Source organism: Simochromis diagramma, unplaced genomic scaffold (assembly GCF_900408965.1).
Source record: "Simochromis diagramma unplaced genomic scaffold, fSimDia1.1 OVJJ01000419.1, whole genome shotgun sequence".
Classification (NCBI taxonomy): domain Eukaryota; kingdom Metazoa; phylum Chordata; class Actinopteri; order Cichliformes; family Cichlidae; genus Simochromis; species Simochromis diagramma.
The window spans coordinates 5189944-5202973 of record NW_024387244.1 but is presented as its reverse complement, the minus strand read 5'-3'; the positions used below and the strand labels follow the sequence as shown (position 1 = coordinate 5202973).

Here is a 13030-nt window from a genome sequence, read left to right as displayed (position 1 = left end):
TAAAAATAATCAAGTGTGTGAAAATGCATGTAAATAATGAAGAGGGAGTTCACCATGGAACAATGCAGATTGAAATGCCATGAAGTCATTCCTTTTATGCCTTTCTTCACCATTTGATTCCTGATTACACAAGCAACAATTCCATAATCTCCATCAGTAATATCCCTGTTTTTTTTTTGTTTTTTTTTATAAGAAGTTAAATAAACAAAGAATAATTCTTGGTTACTTGACCAATCAGGCTGAGTGGCTATGGTTTCAAACTGATTTCATTCACACTTATCTATCAGGATGCAAAAAAAAAAAGAACAGCAAAATGTTCCTCGCGCTTGACCGTGGCACAGAAATATCCAACACTGCGCTTTCCAATTGAGCTTGAGCTTGTTCATCATATTTATCATGTAATAAACTAAAGCTGTTAATAATTTAAACACATTATTTCAGAATGAATTATATCAACCAAGATCAAACAAAGTAAACAATCTAGAGTTCTCTCAGATGTGTTTATTGCCTATGGAGCCCATTTTCCCTCAAAGCTGCATTCTCGAGTAGAATTTACTCTTCTTAGTCTTGGTTTGTAACACAATCACCTGCAGAGAACAATTGTAGTTTAGCCATGCCATCTTTTTCTATTATTTCCATAAAACTATATTTTCTACATTTTTATGCACTGCTGCAACGACTTAAAGTGTATTAAAATGTCTTTAAAATCTTAACTGTGCTTTTACACGTTTACTACGGACGCAATGTACCTGAGATGTAGGTTCAATTTTTTTCTTCTGTGTGTTCCTTGAAGCTGTAGTCAAATGATAATTTTGGCAAACTAAAAGAAGCAGTTAACTGCCATTTACTGTAAGCTGGATGTTTTGGATATTTTTCTGCACCACTGGAGCTGATCAGTGTGGGTATTAAAGTTGCTGGAGTTTGTAGACAAAAATGGGAACCTCCTCTTCTGGAGTATATGCACACATGCCCACGAATAAACTCACACCAAAAGGATGGGAGGATGTATTCAAATGTAATTTCACACTTCTCTGTCCCTGTTTCTCCACTCCCTGTGGATTCTTTTACCTAAAACAAGTTCCTGCTGGTATACAGTTGCCTGTAGTGAGAGAAGCCATGTGGAAAAATGCAGATGCACTTGCAGCACGATAAGCAAATGACTGGCTCCACAACAAGCTCCATCTCGATCTGTTTATTTAGATGAAATGTTCCACTGTATGTTATCAGCTTACAGCTTTAAACCAGACTCTGTCTACACCATCAATAATTCATTCTGTCTGCATGTGTAACTCATGGATGATGTTCGTGGGGATTTTTTTTAGGAGAGTGGTGCAGTCACATTACTGAGAGGTCTAGTTAGTGATCCCACCTTTATAATCATTCAGCCCAGTTTGGCTACCCTCAGTTCGGTTAACGTGTCAGAAAAGTATAGCAATACAGCACAACAAATTACCTCAAGATGGACAACATGCACAAATATGTCTATGCATAAAATATTAAAGTGTATGTAAATTATTCAGAAGGTTCGCTGTTGCCGTATGCCTAAGTGAGGTTTACGAGCCTGAGGTTCATTTCCATAAGAGCCATGTAGCCTGGTGTAATTGTCCTATTAATAATCCAAATAGCTAATTACATACTTTTACTACACACACTGATGGAAGTGAGAATAATTAAACACATTAATCTGGTTTGATCATCTATGTAATGAACCATGTAATAAATAAAATGAGACAATTAGGCATAGGTTTGGGTGATTTCATGGCGCTATTTAGAGCATGGTTAGAGTTCAGCTCAGCTGCTGTAAATCTGCTGGTGGAGGGCTTGGTGGAAATGGCCAGAACTCAGAGCAAAAATGCTGCAAAATAAACTTATAATGAACCTCATTCAGACAGTAATTGTGTGCTTCCACTGAGTGGTTCTGCTGTGTTGACTCCACTTTAGTGGAGTAAACGGGCTGAAAGAATCCCTGCAGGTCAGGCAGACATGATATTAAATTGCGAGCGAGGAGACTGACAATGATAGAAAGAGAAGGCGCGCGAGACAGAAGATGGTACTAATGCCAGCTCACTCCATCTACAGATATGGCATCTAATAAAAAAAAGACTGAGGCAAAGTTATTGCATGGCCAGGTGAATCATGTCAGGAGCAGCCACACTGAGTGTCAGTGTGAAGACCTCACTGTCTTCTGAGACTGGTATGAAGCTGGCAAATATTTCCTCAGCTGTGATTCTTGACCTGAATATAATTTGTTAACATGCTGTTTCAGTTTATTAAAATGTTCAAAATACTCATATTTTCTTGGCAAATAATTTAACTGAATGCTCCTGATGCAAAGAATTTTTAAGCATCTGAAATAAATGTGATCATTATATAAATTCCCATCTTAACAAATGTTTTCCTCCCCCCTCAATCAAAGAGACAAAACAGCAATGTTAATCGCTATCAAGTGTTGAGCCCTTGATGCACAACAACAGCTAATTTAGTTCATTGGTTCTACTAGACATGAGCTGGGCAGTTTTCCATCACAGCAACATTAAAGAAAAAAAACTACACCTCACACTCCTTCCTCCATCTTTCCCTTTGTTTGCTTCTTCCCTCCTATACTCACGCTCCTCGTGTGTTGCTCACCCACATTGTAGTGATCATTACTGCCTACCTTCAAAGAGCTGGGGCCTAATTGGCAGAGACATGGATGGTGGTTAGAGTGAACGGCATTGCAGCCCAGGCTCCATGTTAATTGGATAAGGTTGTGAATAATGCATGCGGACTAAAGGATGGATTTTCATTAATACCTTGGGATTGGGTTGCTATGGGATTTCAGGTAGCACAGCAGTGAGTATTTATATTAATAAAGCCAGCAATCGCTAGGTGAGAAAAGCCTTGCACCTTTATTGAATCATTCTTTTGGCTGCTGGTGTGAATGTTTGTCTTACTTTGGATCTTTCCTATTTAGCTGGGGCCATGGATGTGTTATTTGTGGCAGCCATTAAAGAAAAGCTTCCTGCTTCCATCAACCCAAGGTTGTAGTACACTTTCTTTTTAGCCTTGCTTGTTTACCTCTTTCTGATGTGCTCTAATTCAGTATTATAGTAGAATACACTATATAAGGCAAAACAGTTGATGTGTACAATTTTGATGAGCTTTAAAGTCAGTATTTGGTAACACCATATTTATTTTTTAACACAGCCTGAACTCTCTTAGACAGCTTTCTTGTAATTCCTTTTACTATTCTTCAGGAATAGTTCTCCATTCTTCCTGAAGGACATTCAAAGCTCTTCTTTGGATGTTGGCTACCTTTTTGTTCTTTTCTTCGTCAAGATGAGGCAGCGTTGCTTCGGGAGTGTTGCTCTGGGGAGGCCAATCCATGACTGATAGTGTTCCATTGTGTTTTTCCATCCAGGTATGCTTGTATGCACTGACCTAATCAATTAACTTATTTACTATTCAAATACTTTAAAGATGGTATTGTATGGTGGATCAAAATCTGATGGTACTTCTCTGCATTCATAATTCCATCAATTTTGACAAGATTTTCAACACCACTCGCTAAAATGTGGCCCCAAACCATGACAGAGCCTCCACCATGTCTTACAGATGGCTGTAGACACTAACTGTTGTGCCTCTCTTCTGAATTGCTCCACACTTGTTGATCACGGTTTCAACCAGAAATTTCACATTTAGAGCCATCACTCCATCAGACCTGTTGCCATTGATTTTCAGCCCAGCTCTTGTGTAATTTGGCAGTTGTCAGGCTTTTCTTGCTGTTGTCTATCCAAGAATGGCTCCTTGACAGCTACACTTCCACAGAGACCATTTCCGACAAGACTTCAGTGAATGGATGATGAATCAACTGAAGGGCCAGCTGCTTCTCTCAAGTCCTCTGTCAGGTCTTTGCTGGATACTGCTCTTCTGCTGCAGATAGTTTTTTTTTTTTTAGACCTGCCATTTCTTCTTTTGTCCTCTGTTTGTCCTGTTTCCTCAAAACCTTTAAGGACACACAGCAAACTATGCTAAAAAATGCCTGTTTTTGGCTAATAACTCTTTGAAAATTACTTTATTGTACCACAAACACTATTTTATGCCGATCAAACTGTGTTATTTTTGGCATTTCTGTAGATTCAACAGAAGAAATAGCAACAAATGACGTGCTTTTACAACAGGCTGCTATTATAAGGCTAGCTAAAGAAACAGTTTAAAATTTTTCTTTGCTAAGCTGTCTGTCACAACGCTGGCTCGTCCCTTGAGTTAGGTGCCCCTTTTTATGCTTGAAGGATTCGAAGGTCAGTCTTAGGTGGCTTAACAAGCAAAGAGGCACTCTATCTTCAAAATGGCCACATACAGGGACTGGATGGAAAATGTGTGAAAGAGCGGCCAATGATCAAAGACAAACTTTGAAAGACCTTCAGACAGCTGAGAGAACTATAGCCCAATGCCACTTTAAAACAATCACAAGAAAATCTGGCTCCTTGGAATCAAAGCAAAAAGAAATGAGGGGCTCAAGACTTTAGCACAGTATTATATAACAGACTTTGCACTCCAGATTCTCATGTCTTCCTTTAAATCTCAGGATTTTAGGACTTGTATGTTTGGATTTTTTTTGTATCCTTGTTAATCACTATGAAAGATGGATTTTGAAATGTTTCTATATTATTCTATATTATAATATTAGCCACAGGTATTCCCACTAATATAGTCTAATATAGCTCCATTTCCTAAAAAAAAACAGGCTGTAAGTTGTCCTCTTTTAAACAAAAATACAAAAGGCAAAAAAAAAAAAACCATTTCATCACATTCAAATAGGTTTAAAAAAGTAAGCATAGCTGTTACTCTTACAGCCTGCAATGTAAACAAAGCGCTTTTTCAATAAATATGAGAATGAAGGCAGAACACTCCAACACCCTGCATTACTGTATGTGCTGTGCCCCCTTTGTTTGTTTGCAATTACTGTTTAATTAAATTTACAGCGATACTTCAAATTGCCCTGCGGAGGAATATATTATGGCATACTCGAGGGGAAAGAAGATAGAGTGGAATGGAGAGGCAGAGACTATTTAAAAGGCATGACACAAACAGATTCTATATTTACCAGAGATATTCAAATGCACCCCGCCTCCATTTGAAACAAAACAGCTTCAATTTAGGCTCATTTCTGTTTCAATTTCACGTGTAGTTATTTGTTTTAAAGGGTAAAGTTGAATTGTAGATAGAAATATACATACAAATTAAAAGCTGAACGCATACCTTTAACAGCAGATTGAGTGTGGTCAGCGATGGGGCTCGTTGTTATCTCTCCTGGAGGGCTGCTCGTACCACTTGCCTCTGTGCTTTGGACTGCAGGTACTAACTGAATCAATGGCATCACCTCTTTCTCCTCACTGGAAAGACCTTCTTCTGAGTTCTGCAGCTCAGTCACCGGACTCCTGAAAGAAAAAGTGCCACTTCTGTGCTCCATAATGGCGTTATCTATGCTGCCCTTTTTCCCACTGGGTTTTGGAAAACTTGGGTTCCTGCTGGGCGCTTCCCCCTGTGTTTGGTTATTTGTTGTCTTTTCGTCTGGCACCATGGGTGTTTTCTCTGTATCATCACCTTCCTCACTCTGAGTCCAGTATCTAAAAGGCCTCATAAGAGTGTTAACAAAGTCAGTCAGAATACTATTACTGGTTTGAACTTGGGGCGTGGAAGTAGAAATTGAGGATAATGTTGGGGTCTCAGATCCAAAGTAGCTTCCATCTTCTTCCTCATGGGCAGAGCCTCCATGCTTCTCGAAGGTTTCAAGGTCAGAAACGCCCAGAGTCTTGCTGTTATTTAAGCTGTGTGACTCATTCTGGCTGGGTTCTGGCGTTCCAGGTCCATCCTGAGTTTCATCCCAACCCTCCTCAGGCCTTAAGTGGATGATCACATGCTCTTTGGAGATCTCAGATGAGTTGTTGATTCCAGCAATGGACGGGACTCGTACTTCATCTAAGTCAACAAGGCCAGTCCAGGTGGAAGTCTTAGGAATAGAGGCACTATCCTGGGCTTCGGTTAATAAGGACATGGCCTCTGCTGCCAGGTGAGGTGTCTGATACAAAGGCTGTGGCTCCGCAGCCTGCACCCCTGCTGGCTGGTAGGCTGAAACACACAATCAAACATCAATTGACTTGTTTTGTCTTCTATGTTACAACACAGCCCAAAACCTCACATTCCTTATTTTTAAGAAGATTAAATCCAGAGTAGGACACACATGTGTTATAGATATCACAAGTAGATCTGTTTTTCTACAAAAAATTACAACCATTTGAAATCAGATATACAAATGTGACTGTATCCACAATATTATTCACACGAACCATATCTATGTTAATAAACAAAATCCATTACCATTTTTATCTACTTTTAGCTATCTGAAGGACATTATTCTTGTAAATCTGCGTTCAGCATTGTTGGTGTTATGAAGAGGTTCATCTGTCAGCTGTTTGTTTTGACAGATTCACTGCTGCTCCGCTCTCACGCTGTTCTTGTTTACTTTAAAATTACTGGGTTATGCAGATGTTTCACTTCAGTTACATTTTCATGGGCTGACAATGTGAAAGATGAAATTGTCATTCTTTCTTTTTTTCCTACCTAAATATTAATTTGTAGTCTTCTCATAATATCAGTTCTTATTCTGTGTGTGTTGGTGGAAGAAGTTGGCTACAAACAGTGAACAAAATAGTTCATTCGGTTTGAAGATGAGCCCAACTTATTCGTGTGTCAGCAGATAAGAGGACAAGGCCAGACACAGTCACTGCAGACCCCAGCTAGACTTGCTTTAGTCATGCTCTCACTCTTATTTGATCCACATTTCCATTCTGTCTTGCAAGCGCAGAAACCCACAACATACAAGCCCTGATATCCATTGAGGGGAAACAAATGTCGCACAGTCTCTTCACAACTCCTTCATGTGTGACACCAACATCTCATGTTAATTAAAAATCAGAAGGGGAAACAATTCCCTAGATACAACGCTCGTTACCATGGCAATTACCACAATGTAACTGCATCACCTTCATTATCGCAGAGGGCTTAGTACCTCGGTAGCAGTAGGCATCAAAGAGAGCTGCGGTGTCAGGAAACCCAGTCCGGTTCGGGTTGTTGTAGACAGTCCGTACCCCAGGCTCGTCTCCGCCGCAGTTCTTCCGCGGGACGTTGATGGGATAGCGAACGCTGCCATCAGCGAGCCAGCCGGGATCACACTGGTCAAGACCAGCCTGCCAGGCGAGGAAGAGCTGCCCAACAGTAGCCAGCTGGGCTCCCAGGGAATGGCAGTGAGTGGAGGCGGTGGCAAGGCTCAGCTTCTCTGGCACTGTGGAGTGAAAAACCTCACCTGGAAGGTGTAAAAAGAAGCGTTGAGTTGTATTACGGAGCAAAAGCACTTCAGCCTCGAGAAAAATTTTTGTTTTGTTGGTTGGCAGTTGCAGGATTTTGAGTGCTGGTTGATTCTTGGATCATTTGGTATTGCAAACTGATGTTAAATGAATTTGGGTTTGTGTCTGTCTCTTCTTGGTTGAATCGTATTAGTATTTTCTTTTAAGGTGCTATAACGGCAATCAGTTCTAGACATTTTCTCTTTCTCCTTTGTGAACTGTAAAAAAAAGTAAGAGGTGTAGACTAGAAGTGAGGAAGCAGAAGGCGTTTATTGTTGCCTGCAATAATAAAAGGAAATCAGTAATTCAAAGTATTGACTAAAGGAAATTGTTTGAAATCAAAGACATTTTAAAAAAAGAAGATCTAAGTACACAGACAGCAAATAAAAGAAAAGAAGAAAAAAGAGGCTGAAGAATGGTGCTGTTGATGCTGATAAAGAAGAAATTCAAAAACAGGCAAGACAGAGAGTGCTCAAGAAGAACATAGCACAAATGCATTTATATGATCGCTGGCAGCTCAGGGTGTGGTGATGAAAAATATATAAGCTGGAGGGTTGGACAGTAAGAATGAGGAGCAGAAAACAGAAGAACACATTTGATACGAGGATCTAGGAGATTTATGTCAAGAAAGAAGAATGTCACTTCAGTTTTTCTGAACAGTTAAAAAGATCAAGATCCAAGCAAAATAAAATGGGAAAGAGCCAGAAAGGGGATATATGAGGTGTTATTTGTCAGAACTATTATAGAAGATGCTTAAATAGGCATTTAAAAGGTGCTGAAAAATGTGCTAATTTTTATAGATTGCAGATTAAATTAGAAAAGATTGACAAATCAGCGAAAGACCTATATACTGTCGTTTTTTTGTGCAAATCAAGCCCAGCTGAGCTTTTGTACATGTAGAGAAAGGTCTGTTGCTGAGTTTATTAATTCATCTTTTAGTTTTTGTTGTTTTCTTATTAATGAATGAAACACCAGCTATGTATCACCCAGGAATTTTGCTTTGACTGCAGACAATTATTTGCTGATTACTTCAATCAGGTTGTTAATTCCACTGAACAACATTCTTAACTGCAGGATATAAAGTCTAGAGATGGTCGTACAATTTTCTCTTCTCAGCACATCAGTCCCATACTAGGTGTTAATATTGTCTTTAAATAGTGGAATGGCTTTCTTACTACTATGATGCTTAATGACAGTTGCACACCTCATACTGAGAGACCTAGATAAAGTAACCCCTGTTGCAGGTCAGAATGCGGTGTTAAAATTATTAGAAAAACGGATGCCGGTTATTATAATTGGGCTTTGGAATTTGCACGAGGTTAAAGTATGACAAACACTTAATTTCAGTCAGGCATAGACGTGATTATGGTGTGAATGACGAATATATGCAGTGTTAATATTTGCCATTTCAGCACTGAGCCCATCATTCCCCTAGAGGAAACACCACGCTCAGCACAGCAGGGAGGAGAGAGAGATGATAATCACTTTCCCCCTTGAGGACCACATACTTACAATCTACAGTTGGATTTTTGGAGGTGATCTAATATTCTCTAAAAACAGCACTAACACTTGAAAGAAGGGCTTTCATAGCAGTGTGGCAACAAGAGAGCAATCAGAGCTCTGACAGCTTAAATATACTGCGTTACACAAAGGATACACTGGACGTACGGTAAATTGCACTCATAGAGCTTGTCATGTAGTATGAGCGGTAGTGAACTTGTGATGCCTGAGCACACTTGCACAGCTGTCATCTATCTAAGATAAGTAAGGAGTGGAGAGGCTTCAGTCACCAATTAAATCAAACGGGAGGAGCAAAATGTTAGATATGTTTGTTAATTTGACCTAAAAACAATAAAACTTATCAACTAGTTTAATTGATTTATATCCATAATTCCCCCTGGTGTTTAGCCGCTGCTCAGTCCTCATCAAGATGGCAACAAATACTGTGTATCCAATGTTGAGATTAAATAATAGAGGGCTAAAAATGTAACTGAGACGTTTGAGAAGAAAGAAGGCAAATCTCAAAGCACATCAATGACTCTTTAAGAGGAAAAAGCATCATAAAGGTCACTGGCTGACTTGATGTCGTTCAAGCTGAGGTTGCATCATCTGTCATTGTGACAGACAGGGTCATAAAATGTCCATCATAATCTATTATTACTAGTCATTTTAATTTTAATTTATCCTGATAAAGAAATATATTCAATAAAAAGATAATAAAGAAACAACTCAGTCACTGTTTAATACAGAGAAGAGAACATGCATTTATCAGGAAAGGACAGACAGTTTCACTGACCTTGGGATCACTCCTCATGTCAACACCACAAGAAGCACGTAAGTTTTTACTCAAAGTGACACTAAAATACTCCAGCCATTGTTATTAAACAACCAAATGTGACGAAAACAGGATGCTCGCTTGATAAAGTAAGATAACTGATGGGGCCACTGTCAGTAATCATATAATAACCCTCATCGTAACCTCATATACTGAAGATTGGCGACCTGTCCAGGGTGCACCCCGCCTCTTGCTCTATTATAGCTGAAGAGAATGGATGGGTGGGATGGACGAGTCTAGAAACGCTGCCCCCAGGGAGGCGATCAGAGGTCAGCAATACTGTTTTTACATGAGACCACATGTGGTTCTTCTGTATCAGGGTGCAACAGAATCCATCTATGACCTGCAGTGGTCACAGATGCAGCACAAGACATTGAGGGAGGATATTTCTGTATAATGTTTGATGTTATGTTTAGAAAAAGAGAAGTCGCCAATGCTGTGAGCACTATTCTTGTCACTATTGCATAAGAATTATTTGCTATACAAATACAGGCCGTTCTTCTAATCTGTCAAAAATGATGGACGGCCGTCTGATTTTTCTGTCATCATTCAGTCAAAAAGAAAAAGTCAGACAATGACAGAAAATGTTTCATCACTGCAATATTTGATTTCAAGATGCAAGTACAAATGTTTTCTTTAAATAACGTTTAAATAGCTTGATCACGTGGCCATCTTTCTTCTCTAATCCTTAAAAATGGTTTGAAGTTCTTGTAGATTTGGAGGACTTTCATTTTGCACAGTAGCAGCTTTATAAGGTGCAGCCTACCAGCTACTCTTGCTATAATCGTCAGGCTTTGAGGTGATGCAGTAAACACTGACATGGTTGTCAGATCTATCATTCAAGATTTATGGACATTTGTGAGAGAAAACCAAAGCAGGCCTCCAATTTCTAGCCAACAACCACTGATTTTGATGTATGAAAACCAACTCCGTCTCCATCCGTCTTGCAATGCTTCCAGCTAACTGGCATTGAACAGAATACTCTGTAAAAATGCTTCAAACATGCATTCAATTGCTATATATTTTATATGATGTGATGCTAACAGATTTAGGCTATAGGCAAAAAGTCAGCCAACTTGCAGTTACTCATCCATGGAGAACAACTTAAAGGTGGAGCAACACTTTATGAAATCAGGATATGCCCCCTAACTTGCAAAGTAAATCTATATTAGGTCTCTAATGTGTAAAGAGAGCTTTCCCCTACCTTTTTGCAGTTATAAGTGTGCTGTCAGGGTTCTGAGTTTTCTGTAAAATATTATTCTTTTGGCTTTGAGAATCATTTGTTTTGACATTTTTCTTGTAATAGCATTTCCTGGTCGGTTTCTTTATATTTATATTTTCTGTTTTTACTTTTACTTCAAGTTGGGTATTTAAGTCACTGAGTTCCTGTGTGTTCCTGCCTCCCTTGTATTTTCATGGCTTGTTTAGTCTCTGTTTTGTTCCCATTTTTATTTTTTTATTCCTTTTGAGTCATTATGTTAAGTTATCCTCAGCTGTGTTCTCACCCGTTACCTCTCCACCTTGTTATCATGCGAGTATATGTCGTCTGAGTCGCCTTGTTGTTTGCCACGTCGTCCCTCATTGCTTTGCGTTCCTTTGTTCCTTGTTGTCTTTTATTTGTATTTTATGGCCCTGTTTTTAGGCGTTGTTTACATTTTGCAAGACAAGATTAAGGTTGTTTTGCTTTTTCTATTGCAGTCCACCTTCGACTCCCACACAGCCGATCTTTGACACACAGTCCATGACATCTTTATTACATCCTTGTAAAAATCTCACAATAAAGATTAAAATGATAAAAATGGAATAAGCATGACACCAAATCTATAGATTTCCCGGTTTTATTGTGTAAGCTATTGAGTTTACAACATGCAGCAATTGGGGATGGGGTAAATAAGATTTTGGACACATAAGATGTGCCAGGTGCCACCTCTTCTTGTGGCGCTGCAAATCAGAGCAAACTTTTATGATAACACTACTGACCCACTTAGCTTCTGCCTTCAGGCCTCTGCATCTCCCTCAGTTGAACAAACTCTCCTCCCTTTCCTCTCCCACTGCTCTTCTCTATACTGTGCTAACAGAGTATTAAGGCCTGGTCACAGCCTTCTGGCACTGCGAACCCTCGGCTTAGTGGACCCATGCTTGACTAAACTCAAATTTATGGTAGAAGCTCCTGACTCCTACCTTGAAGACGCTTAGCAAAACAGTAGACATCAAACAGCTCATCAGGGGACCTATTGCCGTAGTTACGAACTCCAGGTGAGTCCTCACAATCACCATAGCAACCTGGCCGTGGTGACTGGATGGGATACCTGCAGAGGAACCCAAGAGATAGGGACAATGACAGAGAGAGTGAGAGAAGAAAAGAGAGTGAGATTAATATAGCCTGGCCATGAAAAAAGCAGCCAGAGACTTGGCTCCCCTGGGATGAGTCTGTGTTCACACGCATACAAAATAAGATAAAAGGTACATTTTTATCATTGCCTGCCCTGAAATACAATAAGTTTAAACATATCTTCCTCTCAGAGTTGACCAAAATATATTACCCAAATACTAATGAAAAATAAACACAGAGATGTCCTCCCTTGAATCTGGTTGGATGCAAGAAATATAGTAACATTCACAATATGCGACAACAACCGCAGGAAAATAATTGGCAAGCACTTCAATGGATACACTATCTTGTTTGTTTTAATTGTTCTGCCCTCGGTGTGAGTTTCACAACCAAATCGTTTCATTTTAAATCATTTGAAAATGCATTTAGTGCTCTAGCAGTATAAGACTGTCAATGCTCGCGCTTTTAGAAAGAGAAAGAAAGAGAGATAGAAAGTCAAGAAGAGGTTAAAAGAATCAGGAATTTGTATGGTGGCTTGGCATGCCTGTGGGGCTAAAAAGAAAAAAAACAACATCAACAATCTATATTTAGGCTCCAACTGAGCAATTATTCCACAAGAACATTGTTTCCTGCAGCACCACAGCGCAAACAAAGAGGCTGATTAAAAGATTATGCTGGGCATACAGGGACTTTATGAAGCACTTGGAAAAGATGCGCAATCAAATATACATGAAGAAGACAGACATGCTTGTGATATAAGAAGAGAACAAAATCTTTTAGTGTCTCAGGCCGCAGCTACTTTCTTTTTGCTTGGTGTCTGATGAAATGGCGGTTGATGTCTATATTTTTTCACCAAGTATTAATTGGACACTTTCCTCCTGGCTGATGTGCAGTCAGAGCCTCCTGGATCTGGACCAATTAGGTAGCTCCCGAGTGAAAACAACAGGAGTGCGGGATGGAAGGCGAGAAAGAAAAAGG

The 13030-nt window shown here is 39.5% G+C and overlaps 1 protein-coding gene across 1 annotated transcript in view; it reads right to left on the bottom strand.

Annotated features, from left to right (window-relative positions):
• ncanb (neurocan b) overlaps positions 1-13030 on the bottom strand; it is a 141449-nt gene that overhangs the window by 103140 nt on the left and 25279 nt on the right. Inside the window, exons 6-8 of the mRNA XM_040052746.1 lie at positions 11902-12029; positions 7052-7345; positions 5242-6111 (exon numbers count right to left, since the gene is read on the bottom strand). Coding sequence (XP_039908680.1) covers positions 5242-6111; positions 7052-7345; positions 11902-12029 — 1292 coding nt within the window. The remainder of the gene's footprint in view (positions 1-5241; positions 6112-7051; positions 7346-11901; positions 12030-13030) is intronic.